Source organism: Elgaria multicarinata, chromosome 6, assembly GCF_023053635.1.
Source record: "Elgaria multicarinata webbii isolate HBS135686 ecotype San Diego chromosome 6, rElgMul1.1.pri, whole genome shotgun sequence".
Classification (NCBI taxonomy): Eukaryota; Metazoa; Chordata; class Lepidosauria; order Squamata; family Anguidae; genus Elgaria; species Elgaria multicarinata.
The window spans coordinates 12,448,693-12,468,873 of NC_086176.1; the positions used below are offsets into that span (position 1 = coordinate 12,448,693).

The following is a 20,181-nucleotide window of genomic DNA, read 5'->3' on the forward strand; positions in this document are numbered from 1 at the left end:
AGGAAAAGTAAACATTTCACGGCCTCAGGGTGCAATCCTAAGCAGGTCTACTCAGAAGTTAGTGCCGTTGAGTTCTCAGGAAAGTGGGCATGGAATTGCAGGCCCGAGGTTACCCACCTCATTCCGCCCAGTTTGTACATCAGCTCTCATGCACGCATGCCAGCAAGCAAGGCGCCGGTTGCCGCTCCAGGCGGCCAACAAGGAGGGCGCGTGGGGCAAATCGCCGCCCGGCCGCCCGCGTCCTGGTACCTAAGGCAGGCAAGGGCCACGCGCCCAGCTCCGTTGCGCCTCAAAGCGCGAAACCTGGGCTACCGCTTTGAGCGCGGGCTTGTGAGGGGGCTCCAGCTTGGGGTTGCCCACCCTACCTCCGGCAGGAGGAGCTGAGCAGCAGCCACAGGGGGAAGGAGGAGCCCCGGCCTGACATCACAATTCCCCTCCCTCCCCTTCCCCGGCGGCAGCTGGTGAGCGCCTCCGCGCGTTGCCAGCGCTCCCGCAGCTTGCCCGGCCCGCCGCCCAAGAGCGCAGCGAGGATGCGCCCTCCGCCGCCCCGCTCGGCGCACTGAACCTCGGCGCAGGATGAAGGAGCTGCCCGGCGCCTCGCTGCAGAAGGCTTGCCGCCTCCTCGTGTGCTTCTGCGTCCTCCACCTCTTGGCCGTGGTCTTCTACTACCTGGCGGGCAGCACGCTCAGCTTCCAGGGGAGCCCGGAGCCGCCGCCCCGAAGCCTGGCGCCCTCCCGGCGGGAGCCCGCGACGCGGCCGGCTGACCTCTCCAAGCCCGACGTCGACTGCCCCGACCCCTCCCCTTTGCTGGGTAAGCGCCTGACTCCGCCGGCCTCCCGCGCTCCACGCCGTCTCCAAGCGGCCGGTGCGCTCCGGCGTGCGCCCTGGTTGCCTGCGCCTTCCCCATCGCCAGTGTCCCTGGACCCCACGCGGTGGCCCGGATCCCCCCCGACCCCCTTGCCGCCCTGAGCCCCGGCGTTCCTGTCGCCCTCCTCTGCCTCCCTCCTCCTCGCTCCGGTGCCCACTTTCTTCCTCCACCCTTTCCTCTTCCTGTCTCCCCCGCCAGCCCGTCTTGCTCTCGAAAGCCGCTAACCCAAGCAGGGCACCCCCGGCCCCTCCTCGAGTCGTTTCCTTTCGCCTCCACTTTCTCTGACTTCCCAGCTCTTCCTTTGTATAAAACGTAGCGGGACTCTTTCCAATGATCGACACGGGCAGCGCGCGTTTCTTCGACGGACTTGGGGGCGGATTTCCACGCAGGCGTCAGATCAAATACCTCTTTCCGTTTTCTGTTCCTTGCGATATAGAAAGGGGAAATGCGCAGATTCTACTTGCAAACGCACCAATCCTACGCACATTTAGTTGGAAGAGGGATCCGCTGAACAAAGTGGGTTTTCTTCTGAGTAAACGTGCACAGGATCGGTCTGCAGAGTTGCTAGCCCACTGCGCACTTTCCTGGGAGTAAACCCCATTGAGTTCGGCTGGATCCTGTCTGCAATCCTGGGAGGTAGTCCCATTGAGCTAAATGGGGCTTACATCTAAGTAGACAGGTAGAGGAGTGTATTGTTTTTAGTAAAAGTGTTCTTCCTTTTCTATTACAACCACCTCCTTTCTAGCGCAAAAGTTCCCCCAACCCTTTTCCGGAGTGGTTTTTATAGTTGTAAATCTGAATAACTAAAGTGCTTTTGACAATGTAGTATAAAGGAGAGGAATTACATGTGCCACGTTGCTGAAGAGGCCCTTGGCAACCTTTTCTTCACATGCATATACTTGCTCTTTCAAACCCAAGGGGTGTGTGTGATGAGTCCTGAGTTGCCCTTTTTGAGTTTTTCATAAGGAGGACTTTCATCAACAGCCATAGAACACTGTGAACAAGAGGTGAAGAGTTTATGCATTTTTATATTTTGAATCTATTCCGTGAGAGAATCTTTATGGCAAAAGGGCCAAAACTGGTCTGGAGTATGGGATATTGCCACAATAGTGTGCACTATCGTAATATTCTCCTGCACTCATACAGGACTGCAGGCCAAGCACCCCCACGACATGTGACAATTGAAATCTACCCTTTGTTATTTATGCATTTAGCTTTTGTGCATTTTCTTTCATTGCACCATTGTGGACATTAAAAAAAAAGTTTGCTTGACTTTCCTTAGAAGCCAAAGAACTCCTTAAGGGCAGATGACTTGCACTACCTCAGTGGACTTTTTTGTTTGAATGTAGGAAAGTTTTGAAGGAAAAACGTCTAAAAGTTACCTTGGTTGCTGGAATTAGAGATTCTTAGATATATATCAAGCAGTTATTGTACTTTTAAAGCTTGTTCCATTCTAGTATCTTTAAGATCTACACTGTTTCTCTTTTATTGTCTTCTATTTCACCTTTTCTCTTGTTATTGTGTATATGTCCATAGTTTTTCCCTTCAGCCAATAGTTTTTAAAGTTCTCAAATGTCATCTATGTGGAAATACATTTTTCAGAATTTTCCTTGAAATTGGTTTCCCATCAGAGTATTTACCTATATTGATTTCTTTCTTAAAGCGTAATCCCATACATGCCTACTCAGAAGGAAGTCCCATTGAATTCAATGAGACTTACTCTCAGGGAAGTAGCTATAGGATTGCAGCCTTAGAGATACTACTTTATCTCTCCATATTCTTAATATTCCATTAATAGATACAGTGTAACGGCAGTGTCATTGGGATAGATCGTCTGTAAAAAAAAAAAAAAAAATTAAGAAGAAATTATATACTTAAAAAAAAAGTCCTGTCTAGCTCCCATGTCATATCACAATCTGTTCTGGCATGTCTTGTCAGATTGGGACTACATGTTGCTTGCAAATGTATGTAACAAAATTTTGGCTGCTTTTTGTAGGGGACAGTGCAGCACTCTTAGTACTTTCCTGCTCATTATTTTCCTGTCCTTACTTCTTCTCCTTAGTCACTTCTCCCCCCCCCCCCCCCAAGTTAGAAAAAAGCTTGGAGATGAATTTTTAGGGGAAAAGAAATGGGCGTCAGCTCTCTTCCGGAGATTTTTCCCTAGTAGAAGTAGTTGACAGAGTTTTGTTCCACATTTCTGCAAGCCTTTTCACTATCCAAGGACCAAGGAGAAGAAACCAAATGCTGCAGTTGTGGCTTTTAAAACTTTTCTTGAATCGGACACCCCACCCCTGTTGCTGTGGGATTTTATGCTTCTACTCTTTTATTTGTTGAAACCTGATTTTATTCTTTCAATTGTGTGTGTGTGTGTGTGTATGTGTGTTTTGTCAGCCACTCTGGGAGAAGCAGTGGTACGGCACTTATTCAGCTGCTAGAGATTTTGGATAGTTGTTTATACGTATCCTCTTTGTTTATTTTATTCCCTATTCTGTTATTTTTGTTCGGTCCTTCTTTCTACTACTACTAATCAAGCATCAAGGAAAGTACTTATTACATGCATCTTCTGGTCTTCTTTTTAGAAATGTACGTTGTACTCTTTTCGGTGCCAGGTAAAGACCTCATTATTTTCCTAGGCATTTTAGTTTTCTGTTTCTGTTGTTTTAAATCTGTTATGACATTTTAAATCTCTGCGTTGCTGCTAGGTTTTATTTTGGTTTTACTTTTACACTGTAGATGTAAACTTTTACATTTTACATTGTATTTTATGCTGTATTTTGTGGTTTTAATGTGAACTGCACAGAGAGCTTTGGCTATTGGGCGGTATTGAAATGTAATAAATAAATAAATAAATAGAACTCAGACTGCAATTCTGTACCCATTCACTGAACTCATTTCTTCTGAGAAGACATGCATAGGCTTGCACAGGGCCGGTGCCAGGCTTTTTTGCGCCCTAGGCAAGGTGAGCTGCTTTCACACACCCCACACCGTATCCCCCCCACCCCAGGTAGATAGAGACAGGTTACCTGTCCCTTGACTGAAGTCCTCCTGGCTTGGCGGGACGCTGCAGTGGGGTGGGCGGGCAGCTCCAATTCTATCCGTTCGCCGCCCCCCCCCCCCCAGCATCCCGGCTTGTCTTTGGCTGGGAGCCCCTAGCCGAAACCAAGCCAGGAAGCTGGGAGAGGGCAGTCAGACGGCTCCACGTTCTGACTTTCGGCACGCGCCAGAAGTCAGAACGTGGAGCTGTTCCTTCCCCCTGCCCCGCATCCCAGCTTGTGTGGCTGGGAGCCCTCAGCCGAAGCCAAGCCGGGAAGCTGGGGGAGGGCAGTCAAACGGCTCCATGTTCTGACGTCCGGTGCACGCCGGAAGTCAGAACGTGGAGCCATTCCTTCCCTGCCCCCCGTGTCCCGGGTTGGCTTCGGCTGCTGGGTGGGCGCCCAGCTGAAGCCAAGCCAGGGACGCTGGGGAGCAGGGCGGAAGGCTGGGAGGGCGACTTCCGGGGGCGCTTACCTTGGCGCTCTAGGCGGCCGTCTAACTGGCCTCTATGGAAGCGCCAGCCCTGGGCTTGCACTGTCAGAGTGATGGTGTTACTAGTGGTTGCTGATGGCTCTCCAGCACTTACTGGGTCCATGCCCATTTCAACAGTGCGGAAGCATTGGGTGTTTCCAGTCTATACTTCAGGAAGTTTTTTTCCCCCTTACAGCAGTTCTCTAAAGAATAAATTCTAGAGATTGTCATGAATAAAAGGGGACCATAGCTCAGTGGTGCAGCTAGGGTCCACATACAACTATTCAGAGAGTATCAGGTGATGTGTATCTGGGGCCTTACTTCTCATGTTTAAAACATTTTTAGTTTGGGGGTGGCTGGACACAGGCATGTACATGGTTATAGATACACATCTTATTAGGAGTTTTAAATACATTTTGTAAACTGCCCTGGTACCATAACTTCAAAGGTAATATAGAAATATCTAAATTTCATTTTATTATTTTGCTTTAAATATATATTGTACTTCTTTACAACAAAATAGTATATATTCCCAACTAAATGTGTTTCGCATCAGGGAAGCAGAAGCAAACTCGACTTTATTCCTGTAGACATGATAGCACTATGATTTAAGTGACTCTAAAATGCAAAACTGCAGATGGGGTTGGACTTGATGGCCTTATAGGCCCCTTCCAACTCTACTATTCTATGATTCATGCTCAATATGTGTGTGCGTGTGTGTGTATCAGGGATGGCATATAGAGTTTTTTTTGTTTGGTTTTGTCTTTGCTCTAAGATTCCAGGAATGTAGAAGCAATTGTAAAGCATGGATTGATGTAGGGTGGGGAGGAGAGAAATGTTGTGTGTTTCAGAATGGAAGATCTCCCTCTCTACAAGACCATTAAGTCCAAGAGTCTAAAATAACTCAGCTGCACCACTGTCAGTGGTGGAAGACATGCTTTGCATGCAGAAGGTCCTAGGCTGAATAATCCCTGGTATCCCCAGTTAAACGGCCTCGGATAGCAGGCCTGGGAAATATCTTTTCCTGTAGCCTTGAAGAGCTGCTGCCAGGAAGTTTAAGCCATATTAGACTAGATGGTCTGATGGTATAAAGCAGCTTCATATTTTATATAAGAAGGTAAAGATGACGTCCAAACTGAATATAGCAAAAATAGCATTATGACATTAATCTTTCCCATTTCTTTTTGTGTAAAGAAAATGTTGTACACTTAGTCCCTATATACTTAGCTTTCGTCGTTTAAATCCTTGAGTCAACAATAACAACAAAAAACGCTTTCAAGATCAGTGCTTCTGCCTCCAGCATTTATGGTGCTATGACCCGTGAAATTTGATTTTGATTTTCATTTGATTTCTTTGAAGTTGGAACAACTTATCTCTTGCCCAAGAAACGCTCTGTACCAAATACCTTGCTGCACAAAATACCAGGAACAGTGTATGGAGGATTGCTCCATTTATTGGTAGCTTATGCCCCCATTCCTTCATCTTTATACCCGTTTACTAGTTTCTGTTACCTTAGTGTGAGAGAACGTTCGGAAATAGCAATAAACTAGGGGAAACTGCAACAAAATATTGCAGTGCGTCCTCACCCTATAATAGAATTACTCCTCTTGAGGGTGGCAGCCAGGCATGTCCTTTTTCCAGGATGCTGTAGGCTGTGAGGGACTTAAGCTAGCCAGTTCACTCTACCAACATTCTGTGTCTCCTGGCGACCACTGACCACGCTCAGTCTTCACTGGGCTCTTTTGCTTGTTTGTCCCCCCGCCTCACCGCCACATCACTTGACTTCTGCCTACCTGGAAATTCCTTGGACTATGTAGAAGCAACTATCTTTTTTATAAGTGGCACTGTTTACTTCCAAATTGATAGGTACTCGACCCCCTGAGTTCGCTGTTAGTATAGACAAGTGGGATTCAAAGCAAAACGTTGCAGTGTGGAGTGCTCCTGATCGGTGTCCAAGCCAGCCATGCCTTCTTCTAGGGCACTCCATTCCAAATCCCCTCCCATTTTCCATCTCTTTCCATCAAGACACTCTGAATTTTATGGCTGTTGAGCATGCTCAGTCCTCATTGGCATGGTCAGAAGGCACACGAGGCAGCCACCTTGCTGAAGCTAAGCAGTTTTGGGTCTAGCCAGTGCTTGGAGGGGAGACCACCTAGGAACCACATGTAGCCATCTTGAGATCCAAAATGGAAGAAAGGTGGGCTATAAATATAATAAATAATAACTCAGATTGTATTGGGGGGGTTGTTTTGGGTTTTTTGCTCTTTTAGATCCCCCTCCCATTTTTCCTACTGCAAACCCTAGATTTTCCCTCAGCATGTTGATGATGATGATGATGATGATAATGATGATAATAATAATAATAATAATAATAATAATAATAATAATAATAATATATTTCTTACCCATCTCCCCGATTGGATCGAGGCAGGGAACAACAGCAATCATAAAATACAAAAAAAAAAAATATGCCTCCCTTTTGTTTTTCATTAACTCAGTTTGGACTACTTAGTCATAATAACTCAGCATCTGAGATCGATGTCTATCTACGTATAATATGAATGATAAATGCGTGCAGTGTACAGCTTATAGACCTCATTCAATTGCATACAATGAAATCCAGTGAAGTCTTGCTTGATTTACTTCTTTTTCATGCCATGCTGGTATGGGCATCCTAACCTTGCAAACATGCAGCTGGCTGAAGGATGAAGTTGTGTGCAGTTGCCATGTATGGAATTAAATGTCTACCCACAATTACCTTAGTTGTGTCTCTTTTATTCCATGTGGAAACTAGTGACTTCGCTCTTTGTCTTTTTGAGAGGCTGCAAGAAGTTCTTCTTTGTTTTCTGATACGTTTCTGATCTCTGCTTTAAATATGCGACAGCCGTGTTCACTTTTCCCGTATAACTTCCAGTCAGTTTGGTTCCCCCTTCCTGCCCTTCTCATCATTTGATGACATGACCAAAAGAGCCTTCCAGGTGTTTTGGATTTTAATTTCCATTGGCCTGATGAGAAATTCTGGGAGTTGTAGTCCAAAACATCTGGAAGGCACCCAATTGTAGATCACTGGATTAGACCAAGAACAACCTTCTCCAGCATTCTGTTTCCCAGAACAGGAAGGCAGATGACTCTGGCAGGGCGTGAGATCATAGAATCATAGAATAGCAGAGTTGGAAGGGGCCTACAAGGCCATCGAGTCCAACCCCCTGCTCAATGCAGGAATCCACCCTAAAGCATCCTTGACAGATGGTTGTCCAGCTGCCTCTTGAATGCCTCTAGTGTGGGAGAGGCCACAACCTCCCTAGATAACTGGTTCCATTGTCGTACTGCTCTAACAGTCAGGAAGTTTTTCCTGATGTCCAGCCGGAATCTGGCTTCCTGTAACTTCAGCCCGTTATTCCGTGTCCTGCACTCTGGGAGGATCGAGAAGGGATCCTGGCCCTCCTCTGTGTGACAACCTTTCAAGTATTTGAAGAGTGCTATCATGTCTCCCCTAAATCTTCTCTTCTCCAGGCTAAACATGCCCAGTTGTTTCAGTCTGGGCTGTTCCCTGTTGTTCATCTTCAGAGGTATACTGCCTCTGTTCATGGATGTTCTATTTAACTAGCACAGCTAATAGCCGGTGTTAGTCTCATCCTCCACAAATCAGTCTAAGCCATTAAAAAAAAAGCCATCTAAGCCACATCCCTGCCACGTCTTGTTAAGGAATTGACTGAACTAGCTGTCCAATGAAACTTAAAAGTTCTGGTTTCAAAGGTGATACACCTCCGAGGTTTCAGTACTGTATTACTTTTGTGTGTGTATCCAGTCTGTTTATGATGTAGTTTTTAGAGCTGTTACATTTCAGAAACAAATATTTGTGTTGTGGAGGTTATGAAGAAATATCCAGTGGTAAGGTTGGGCATTTGAGGGGTCAAAAATATTTGATCAATTGACCATTAAAATAATTAATGTATTTTATTTAATGTATTTTGGAGTGTGATCTTATGCATGTCCACTAAGAACTAAGCCTCACTGAGTTCAGTGAGACTTACTCCTGCATAATTATGCATAGGATTGCAGCATTACCATGAAGTCTTTTGCATGTGTACTCAAAAGTAAGTCCCATCAATTTCAATGATGTTTACACGAAAGTAAGTGGGCATAGGGAGTAGCATAAGTAGACCTGCATAGAATTGTTCTGCTAAACATCAACACACCTGATAGTTACCTAGCTTGTTTTTATTCAGGGTCTGACTTTCATGACAGGATATTATAACAAAAATAAAACAGTGTCATTAAAGCAAAGAAATAAACCCACAGTCAGTTTTTAAATGCCCTTGTGCTAAGGATGCAGCCAGTCAATTCTTCAAGCTGCCTTGGAATATTGGACCACAGTTCATTGACAATATTTGATCAGTTGACCAGTTTGCCAAAATTTCCGTACACTGTCAGTTGCTATGTTTACTAGCTTTATGACATCTGCTATGTCATAAAGCTAGTTGGCTCAATGTTGCAGGATGGGGACTTGCTATGCTTTGTTATATCAGGCCTGTTTGTTTCAAAGGACCTTAAAACACCACTGTTGAAATTATTCATTTTTAAGGCAGTGTAAGTTTCTGTGCCTCTTAGCGATCTGTGTAAACTGCTTGTCCCTTGTTGGTGAGTTGTTGCTAGTTGAGCCTGATAGCATTGTAACTGAAATACAGCCCTGGAACTTGTTGTTTTGACCTTGTGTTATTGGAGAGACTAAATATAGCTGTTGACTGATAAGCACACACAGTATGGAAATTTAGGCAGAGACTGCGTGGGCCTGTACGCCATGTGTCCCACCAAGCCAAGCACAGCCCACAATTTGTGAACTGGGGATTGCCAAGGTTTGCCCTCCCCTTGCTGTGGCCTCTTTCTAGCAACGGCTGTTCAGAGGCACGATGCTTCCAAACTTGGGGAGGTCCCACCTTGCTATTGTGGCCATTAGCCATTGGTAGACCAGTCCTCTACGAACGTGGGTCACCCTCTGTTAAAACTATTGTGTGCCATCGTCACAACTTGTGGTAGCAAATTCCATAAATTAATTATGCAGCGTTATGTGAAGGAGAATGCTGGCTGAGGAGTGCTGGAAGTTGTAGGACTTTTTTTTTCTGACTAGGGCAGCATGCTTAATATATTTATTGGTAACCGATTTCTGCACTCTGATGAACTCTGACTGCACTGTGCTTCACTTTCCTACATTTATATGCCCTTTAGTTAGATGCATTTTTTGTAGTGACCATAACCAATGTTGGTTTTATAGGGTTATTCCTTCTGTATATTGTTCTTGGGAAATGACAGGGGAGGGTGTGGCATTGGGAGTTGGACTAGCTAGTTGAAGGGAAGAGTGGTGAGACATTGAACCTCATCCATGATTTGATTGTGCATAAAAAGGCTGACTTGTGGTGTGTCACCAAGACCTGGGCGGTTGACCTGGATGGCATTGGCCTGCTCTAGCTCTGTCCATCTGGGTGCATAGTCCACCACCATTATTGGCTGGAGGGCTGTGTGTACATGTGGCAGGTGTTGCTTTTATCAAAAAGGAATCCATCTCCTTCATCAGGAGACCAATCAGCTCAAGTACCTGATGTTGGGCCAGAGTAAGGATTCTGCTGGTGTATTGACCACCCTGCTGTCCAGCGGTATCTCTGGCTCAAGTTGACTAAGGTGGTTTCTGCTGTGGTGTTGGCAAACCCCAGTACAATAGTTCTGGGGACTTTAGCATTCATGTGGAGGCTCTTTTAGGGGGACTGGCTCAGGACTTCATGGCTGCCCTGATAGCCTGAATGCTCTTGGGGAATTTCTGGTTGACATGGCTGGTGCTCCTGTCAAAAGCTCTGGTCTCTATGGAATGAGCTATTGACACGATCATTCCCCAATGTCATCATCTCCAGCACCATCAAGTCCTGCCAGCCCCGTGGTTACTGGGGTACTGTGGGCTGTGAAATAGACTGCACAATGAGAACATAGATGGCATAAAATCTCACGATGAATATGACCAAGCACAAGTGAGAGCACAGTGTTTTGCCTACTTTGTGACAGTGGCAGCAGCGATGCAGTCATATTCTTTACTTCTCTTGCATCCTCGAGAAGTCATCCAGGAATGCTTTGCCGGTTGGTGAATTGGCTGTTAAAATCTGGCCCTACTGTGGTAGCAGTGGACCCCTTGGAGACCCGTTGTAACAAACTTCCAAGGCACTTTGAGAACAAAGTTGTTCATAAAGTTGTTGATACAGCTCCTGTGGATATGTGCAGAACACCATCTAGTCCAGCTTTATGGGATCAATTTCACTTGATCCTCACCCTCAGTTGCGGCCTGAGAACAAAGTGCTCGAAGGGTGTCCCAAACCACCTGCGTTCTTGTTCTTTGCCATTGCTAATATCACCTTTTGGGACAAGGTCTTAGAGAAGGCGGTAGAAGCTCAAACTCAAGCGCTTTTTGCTGATGTGGGCAGGGGAGCGTTCAGACCTCTGCTCTAGTTGGGGAATCTGTAATTAGTAGGATACACACCTACAAAGTTTCCCATGTCTCTGCTTACCAGTTTTTCAAGACTCATGGCCTTGGGCATTTGGTTACAAATGAAACCATATTTATAAGATGAGTAAAATTCCTGTTGTGAAACACTTGAGGCTGTTGACCATATGCCTCTTTGGTGATGCCAGGAAGTCTCCTTGATGTAGGAAACCCCTGCTTCTTGTTTTTCCTGTCCCGATACTTCTCAGTGCTCTGTATCGTGACTGATTCTAAGCTGAACTTGATTTGTAGATTATTAATTTGCCCCAGCTGGACGTGAGTAATTATCCCTGCTGAGAGGGGGTGTCCTTTGCCCTTGGGCAGAGTGGGCTTCTGTTCAGTATTCAGTCCGGTGAAAAACCAGAGTGTGTATAAAACAGGGCAACATATACTGCAACTGCTAAGATGGTTCTGCCCCCCCCCCCCAAATCCAGCTTTGAAAGCTAGGTTCTAGACATAATAAAGGAGTGGGAGTCTTGCTTTGGGAAGTGGGCTGGTGGCGGACTGAATGCAGAATGGGATGAGCTTGAAGAAGAGCGAAAACAGCTTAAAGGAGCAATCCTATATGCATATTTAGACAGAAAAGAGCCCTAAACTCCCAGCTTGGCTGTCTGGGGTATATTGAGGGTTGTAGGACTTCCTTTTCTGTCTAAACATGCATAGAAGTGTGCCCTAAACACCCAAAGATGATGGTTCTATTACGGAAGTGGAAGGGTGAAAAATAGCAAAATAAAGAAGAACTGGTCTTTACATGGAGGGATAGTGTTGGGGAGAGAAGTGAGTACCCTTGCCCTAGTTTTTTGAGAACCATATATGTGTTCTGTGTATTTGCATTCCTTTTTTTTTTTTAGTAGTGGAAAAAAATTAAAAATGTAAAAAACAGTTGCATAACTATTGCAGGAAGAAGTGTATTGCGTAGCTCTGGTAACTACTTCATTGCTGGTTGTTCTTGATTTATATAGCACCGTCAGTGTACTATAGAAAGTGAACTAAATTAATTAGGAAAAAGAGGTGGATCCCTGCCCCAAGGAGCAAGATATTTAGTGTTTGTACTGTATCATGTATTATTTTAATCATACTTGGTCACCACCCTTGTATTTGCAAGGATGAAGGGGTGGTTTAAAATGTTTTCACTATACAATCACGGCTGGTCTCACCTTGGTTTTATCAGGAGGGTGGATAAAAATCAATGATTTTTTTTTATTTAAATCTGATTTTTTTTAATAAAATGCTTTTTGAGGAAAAATCTATCTAAAGATAGTTTTCTATTTAAGCTACATTATAGTCCAAAGGTTATTCATCATGAAATAAGGATTAGTTTTTAATTATGTAGTATGAGGCTGTTTAAATTTTTTAGTAAATGAATTCCATTAATCCATTCACAATGCCATGCTCTTCCAGAGGTTTCTGCAAGATTATTTTTCTCCTTCCAATAAAGTACAGCAGAAAAGTTGTCCAATTATGAATGATTAACCTATTAAACTGGAGATATTTCACCTTGCAATAATTTCAGAATTATCTATCTACGATGTGTTTCTAATAGTATAACCAAATCAGTGTTTTTTTGATATAACTGTAAAACTAATCTGAAAAGTTGCTATTCTAAAAATGAAACCTTCATCTGGTTGTAAAGATTAAGATTATATCAGCAAGAATGAGTCTTTGATAACTCTGAGTTGTGTAAAATATAGCAAGGAAGAGTGAACTTTTTTGGGGGGGAGTTACATGATTAAATCGAGTCTTTTTGAGTAGTGAATTAAATCGTGATTTAAATCATGATTGATTTAAATCAAATCCACCCTGTATATCAGCATATGAAGATATGGGGAAACCAAAAAAAGGGAGGATTGGGTCTCCCAAATATAAAATTATACTATGTAGCAAATAGGTTAAGACATATTGTAGAAGCAATTATAGGAGTAGGAGATTTAGATTGGATGGAGGATAAAATTACTTGTAATGTAGAGATGAGTTTGGAAAATGTTTTTTTTAAGGAAGGAGGGAGAAAGTGGGTTGAAAGTATAGATAATCCACTCCTGAGGTCTCAATGGGAAATTTGGAGTAAATAAAGGGAAGCTGCTTCCGAGCAACTTTCCCTTGTCACCGGTAATAATGTTAAAGAATTTCCCAGAGGAACTGAAGGGTAGATTAAGTAAAATATTAAAAGAGAAAAATAAAATGAAATTAAAGGATTGGTTGAGAGATATAAACACAAGAGAAGATATGGAAGAGCTGTTAAAGGAGAAAAAATTATCTTGGTTAGAGTATAGGCAATTAGAACAGTGGAATAAAAAGTGGATTAAAGAAAATAGAGTTTGTAGAGAAATGATGAAGTTTGAGGAGTTAATAGTTAAAAAGGAAAAGGTAAAGGAGGAAGTTTAGTTTTAAAAGGGTTAATGAGCGAAATATATAAAATATTGTTAGAAAAAGGGCTAATGGATAGTTCAGGAAAAATGGTATGGGAGACAGATTTGAAGGTACAAATAGGGCGACAGAGCTGGGAGGGACTGTGGAAACAAAGAGTGTTGAGAAGTATGTCAGTGAGAATAAAAGAGAATTACTATAAAATTTTGTGGAGGTGATACCTAACCCCGATTAGATTGAATAAGATAAATAATCAGCATTCAGCAAATTGTTGGAGAGGTTGTGGGGAAAAAGGAACGTATTTACATATGTGGTGGGAATGCAAATATGTACAAAGATTATGGAAGATGGTGTTTTTTGAAATTGAAGAAATAGTGGGAATGAAAATAGAACAAACACCAAAAATTGCATTACTGTCACTATTTGAAGATTTAAAATGTGGAAAAGAAATTAAAGAATTGATATCGAGTTTGCTGACAGCAGCACGATTGATGGTAGCTAGGAACTGGAAGATTCAGGGGGAATATTCTATTGAAGAATGGTATAGAGAAGTTTGGGATATAGCTATTAATGATAAATTGACTTGTAATATTAAGTGGAAGAAAGGTATAACTAAAATAAATGAGTTTGAAGGAATTTGGAAACAGTTCCTAATATTTGTGTTTTCTAAGGGAAGTGGGAAACCGCCAGCGGAAGAAAGCATGAGATTTTGGAAGCAGGAATAGATCCCGAGGTGGGGGGTGCACTTATATGTTAAGAATGATTATATTGTATGATAGGATAGGTTATAGATAATATTTACTCAATATATACGTATTCAACATTTATTCAAAATGTATGTAGTATGTTGTGTTGTTTTCTTTTTTGTAAGATGTTTTAATTTGTAAAAAAAAAAATTTTTTTTAAAAAGAAGATATGGGGAAAGACTCTTGGGCAGACAAGATAAGAAGATTATCTCTGAGCTGGGCTTTTTGCAAACATACCTTCTAGCAAGGGGGTACGATAAGGCCAGGGAGGAGATCTTTAGAAGGTTAAAGATGGATGTTGACATCCAGACAGCAATGGCCATCGTTGCTAGGAGTCATTCCAACATGATCTATAAAAGTATTATTACCTTCCCAGGGAAGGTCTCCCATACTTAAATTCTGTCACCTCATATGAACTGAGATGGCTTATGACTTGGTGTAGACTGAATTCACTCCATCTGATGGAGGTCCCACCACAGTGTAAAAGCAGATTGCCCAGCCGGCTGTCTTAAGTCAGAGGACATGGTACACTTCCTAGCAGAGTGCCCATTGTACGCAGAGCTGAGGAAACAATATCTTGAGCCCTTAATTGTTCCCCAACTTTGTGCCTTCCAGATGGATTACAAATTGCAGCGTTCCCAATCAGCCTGAGTGGCTGGGAGTTGTGGGCTAACAGACCTGGAGGGCACCAGCTTGGGGAAGCTGATATAAAAGAATGGGGATACTGCATTGCAACCTCTTCCATTATGAAGATGGGAGCAAGAAACTGCTTTGTTATAATTAAATTTGTTGATAGATTCTATTGCTAGAGGCTTGAATCAGGATGAAATTCATATCTTCCATTTCTCTCCACCTCCATTTCCCTCCATTTGTATGTTTCTTAAAGAAGAATTGCAAAAAATAATAATATTAAAACACAAAACACTAATGGTAAAGCCACATTGTGATGGCAAATGTAATATCTTTCTCAAAAGTGATCTCGCTTTGCTAGATTTTTCCTCAAGAACTTGAAGACTGAACGCCATCTCTCTCTCTCTGGAAAGACAAACAAATGCTAATTTGTTAACACAGCCAGAGTTATCGTTCTTGGGTTAAGAGCAACTGACTGATAAAGCTAACATGCTTTAGTATATGTAAACTGTTCTTCATTTAAATTTTTGTTAGAATATTTGTGCCTGAAGAAATGAAATTAAAAGGCTCCAGATCTTTAAATGCTTAGAGATGATCCCAATATATTCATAGTACTTCATTTGGAAAACAAGAGTACAGAGACTTATACCTGCTTTTAAACTGTTAGCCTGTGCTGTAACTAGTCATTTCTGTGTTAGAGTTTGGATGACCTTGAATGAGCCTTTCACACACAGCCGCTTCACTCCTTCCTTCATGGTGGAAGCGAATAAATAAGGAAATCTTTTATTAAACTATAACTTACTGTTTCATCTGAACTGGGAAACTATGGTTAATAACTTTGGAACAAACCAGGATATTAAATCATGATTTGCAGTTGGTTTAATATCTTGGCCTGTCCCAGAGTTGATAACCGTAGCTTCTTGATTCAGACAAAAGCCTTCCCCAACCTGATAACCTTGTGATGTTTTGGACCAACTCCCATTATCTCTGACCATTGGCCATGCTGGAAGGAAGGGGGAAAAGCCATGCTGTGACTGGAGCTAATGGGAACGTAGTGCAAAACATCTGGAGAGCCCCAGGTTGCAATGGTTGGTTCAAACATGTGAAGGGACTATGTGTACGGTCAAAAGGGCCATTCATATCTCTGCTTATTTAGTCAAGATATGATTGTCTGATCAAAGAACTGGCATCCAGGTAATTGAGAATAGCTGTGAATCATAAGAACATAAGAAGTGCCTTGCTGGATCAGACCAAAGGTCCATCGTCCAGCGCTCTGTTCATAGTGGCCAAGCTGCCATCAGCCAGGAATGAACAAGCAGGACATGGTGCAACAGCACACTCCCACCAGTGAGGGAGGAAGCAGCAGCCAGGCACCTCTCCACCATGCCTGGGTCCAGCTCCAGCTGAGAGTCCCCTCCCTCCTGCTGTCACCTGTAACTGCTGAACTTTTCAACTAAGATTGACTTGAATTTGCTTTCCTTTTCCCCCTCCTCCTCCTCCCTCCCAATCCCCTTTCCTTTTGTGTCATGTCTTTTAAATTGTAAGCCTGTGGGCAGGGACTGTCAAGAAATACTTTTGTAAGCCGCTGTGAGAGCCTTTTTTGGCTGAATGGCGGCATAAAAATCCTTAAAATAAATAATAAATAAAATGTTCCCCAGCAACTGGTGCACACAGGCTTATTGCCTCAAATACTGGAGATAGCACCCAACCATTAGGGCTAGTAGCCAATAATAGCCTTTGCCTCAAGGAATTTATCCAACCCCCTTTTGAAGCCATCCGGATTGGTGGCCCATCACTACATCTTGTGGTAGTGAGTTCCATAATTTAACTCTGCGCTGTGTGAAGAAGTACTTCCTTTTATTTGTCCTGGATCTCCCACCAATTAGTTTCATGGGATGACCCCGGGTTTTAGTATTTTGAGAGGGAGAATCTTTAAGGATACTTTTCCTCTGATTTTCTTCATCAGCATTTAATGGCTGAATGTACTTTATTGCATCTGGTTTTTCTGTTTCCAGATGAAGAGAAAGTGCTGGGGATTGCTCCATGATATGGAGAGACTGCTACTCTACACATGCTCAAATGCAATATCCTCCTTTATTCCTACACTTGTTTACTCTTGTGTTGAAAATGGCTACTAGAGATTTGTCATGGTGAACTCTAGTATCAATTTTAAATCCTGTAGTACAGCCATCATTTTATGTATTGGGACCAGGACCACCCAAAAAGTATGCTCCATGTCTTAAAAATCTTCTGTTTTAGCAGCTTGTTGCTCTTTTGTTACATTTGACCTAAATTAACAACTACTCGAACCTCTTTTGTCACAACTTTACTCTCTGCTTTGATGTGTGACACACTTTGTAGGCCGTCCCGTTCAATGGAGGAAATTCCAGCAAAGCTTTTCGTGTATCGTTTTACATTTAGCTTTGTTAGCTTGGATTGTGGATCAGCTTTTAGATAAAACCAACGAGCTTCTCTCTGTCTCTTTCCCCTTTCCCTTTTAAATATCATGGTCAATTTATAGCTTTTCCCTTTGTGAAACGCATTATAAAAAATATAGATTATTACAAATGAAGACTTCATTGCTGGAATTACCACTGGAAATTTGATTAGTGACGCTGGAGTCTCCCTTCACTGTTGGTGCTTAATTTGGAGCTAAACCGTCACCGGAAAATTTAGCAGTAGCTCTCCTTCCCCCTCCCCTGGGAAAACATCACAATGGTATGTGTAATTTTGATCCTCCTGGTCAGAAATAGTTGGGTAGAGCCCCCCTTTCAGATTTCACAACCTCCAGGATCCCTTCCCCAGCATTAAGGAATATGAAGTAATCATCACCAGGTGGGGGAAATCAAGGAACAGCAGTAGTTGAATCCCATGTCAAGCAGGTGGTGTTTGAGAAGTATGGAACAGAAGTACTTTACTACCAAAGTTAATGGTTGGTGCATGAGTGCAAAAGTGATACTTGTATTGGAGTTGTGGTCAAATTAGTTTTTCAAAGATGTTTCACTCTGACCTGAGTCAATGATGAAGTTATTGCAATGTTATGTTTTTTGTGAACAAATGTGGATGGTGTGCAGCAAGTACTAGTTTCTCCAGAAAGTAATAGATGCATGATCTTTTGACTCTAAAGATGTTTTACACCCTGGTCATTAGTACAACACATGATAGGCCTTAGCTAGACCTAAGGTTTATCCCGGGATCGTCCCGGGGTCATCCCTGTTCATGTAAATGACACACAGGATATCCCAGGAGCAGGCAGGGACGACCCTGGGATAAACCTTAGGTCTAGCTAAGGCCGAAGAAAGTAGTGATTTCGCTAGGATTTGCTTCCACGTAGTGACCGAGATCTGGCATCCTGAATGTTCATGGGGATTTCCAGTCCTGGTTATGGCATGTGATGCTCTCGCTATGACAGATGTGTTAATTGTCTTGCTATTTACTGTTTTACTCTGTACAGCACCATGTACATTGATGGTGCTATATAAATAAATAATAATAATAATAATAATAATAATTGGCTTACCAAGTGCCAGCATTCTGTGAATCCAATTTTCAGAGTTCGCAGTGAGGAAGCCCCACTTGCTCACATGTTACTACTTTGCTAGATTATGGCCAACATGTATTAAACTGAGCTGATAATGGGCAGGGCCACCCACTGATTTTAACTTAAAGGGATCTAAATGCACATCCTGAGGATTATGCCAGGGAGTGGCTTGTGGTTACGCCTCATTCCTGTTTGCTTATTCAGGCAAGTGTCAATCGCACACTTCACAGGGAAATGTTTGTGTGATTATGGCCTTCAGACTTTGCTTCTGTAATGTTCCACACTTCTGTGAGTTTGTCCTCTTGCACCGCTTTACTGGTTGGCACATCAGCCTCCCAGGACGCTTTACTGGTTGGCACATCAGCCTCCCAGGACACCTATCACAGCATGGTGGACGAAGAAATTTCAAAGCGAGATTAGGAGCAAGAAACTGTTTAGTTAGAATTAAATTTGTTGATGGATTCTATTGCTAGAGGCTTGAATCAGGATAATGGATTTTTATTATACTACATGCGTTAATTGGCTAGTATCAGCAATACCTGCTCTGTAAATTGTTGCTGCATTTATTTTCCTTTTGACCTCATTGTATAGGATCCCTTCCCTTCTCCCTACCATATGTACAAAAGTCTGAAACTTTCTATAACAAGTGAGCCATGAAAGCTTATGCCATCATCAAGTTGTTAGTCTTTGAAGTGCCACAAGACTCTTAAGTTATTTTGCCCATATTTATGTACTTGTGTTAGCACCTGACTATGTATTAAGAGGAAAATGTGGAGTTCTCAGCCCCACATTTCTTCTTGTAACACTAGTGGGACTTTTTGTCATTTGCATGGGAGAGTCGGCAGAAAGGGGGGTACCTAATCCTACCTTTGCCTGCCGTTCTGTCCAGCAAATGCTCTACCAGGGACTCCAAAACAGGAAGTGAGCCCAGTTTGGTGTGGGGAGATGAATATGAAGGGGGGAATCTGCAGGTTCAGAAGAGCTGAAGTGTCCCTCCTCCTCCTCATCTTCCCCTGTAAGTACATTCATCTCAACATTTCACATTATCCTGACAAATGTGGGCCCTTATTTTGACCCTTAGAGGAGCAGGAAAGTAGAGTTGATGGCAAATATTTTGCAGTTCATCTGAGTTTAACTGAATTTATTTTGCGATAAATTAAAATGAGAGTTTTTAATTAAAATAGTGGCTAATGTTGCCAAAAAGAATGAAATAAGGGGTATTGAATTATTCAGGGGGGATTTTCCTTTCTTTTCTCCAAATAATAGCTATGTGAACAGGCGATGTAGGCAAAAGGCTTCTCTCCCCACCCCGCCAAATCAACTAGGCTTGCTTTTAAAAGAACAAATCCCCTTGGATTACATATATTTGATTACCATGACCTTTAAACTAAAACTCAATAGCCCCACTGAGCAGTGTGACTTGTTTAATGACATGATGATTCTGTAGTAAAGGTAGCATTCTTTAACACAGGGTCTGAGACAACTTCAGTGCATAATGGGGTCCAGGGAAGTCAGAGAATGTTCTAGAATAAACCCAGCCTTTTTCTGATATAAATACTATTCTATGTAAACAGCAAAATTATGGCTATTTAAAATAAGAGACTCTGTTTTAGCAATTAGGTATGAAATTGGGAGGGAAGGGGAAGTCCTAATATCAACGTGCTCCATGACTTCTTGGAAAATGGGGGGGAACCCAGTCAGTTTTTCAGTTGTGAACCTAATATAAGAATGGAGAACCTCCTTTAGATCTCCATGAATCAGTTATATCTGTGCAATAGTGTGTTTGGCTCCAGTATTAGCCATCCTTAGAGTAGATTTATTGAAAACAATTGGACTAACTTAAGTCCCAGTAAATTCAATGGGTCTACTTTAAGTATAGCTATGACTGGAGCCAAACAGCTATCTGTAACAAAATCTTAAAGACTAACACTTTTATTATGGCATCAGCTTTTGTGGACACTGTCCACTCCTGCAGATGCTACAGATAGTAGGTTCTGAGAGATCT

The 20,181-nt window shown here is 42.7% G+C and overlaps 1 protein-coding gene across 1 annotated transcript in view; it reads left to right on the forward strand.

The window, feature by feature from the left end:
- The first annotated feature begins 542 nt into the window (after positions 1-542).
- The window catches only part of B4GALT1 (beta-1,4-galactosyltransferase 1), a 65,742-nt gene continuing 46,103 nt past the window's right edge, over positions 543-20,181 (forward strand). The window contains exon 1 of the mRNA XM_063129039.1: positions 543-811. Coding sequence (XP_062985109.1) covers positions 577-811 — 235 coding nt within the window. The 5' untranslated portion in view covers positions 543-576. The remainder of the gene's footprint in view (positions 812-20,181) is intronic.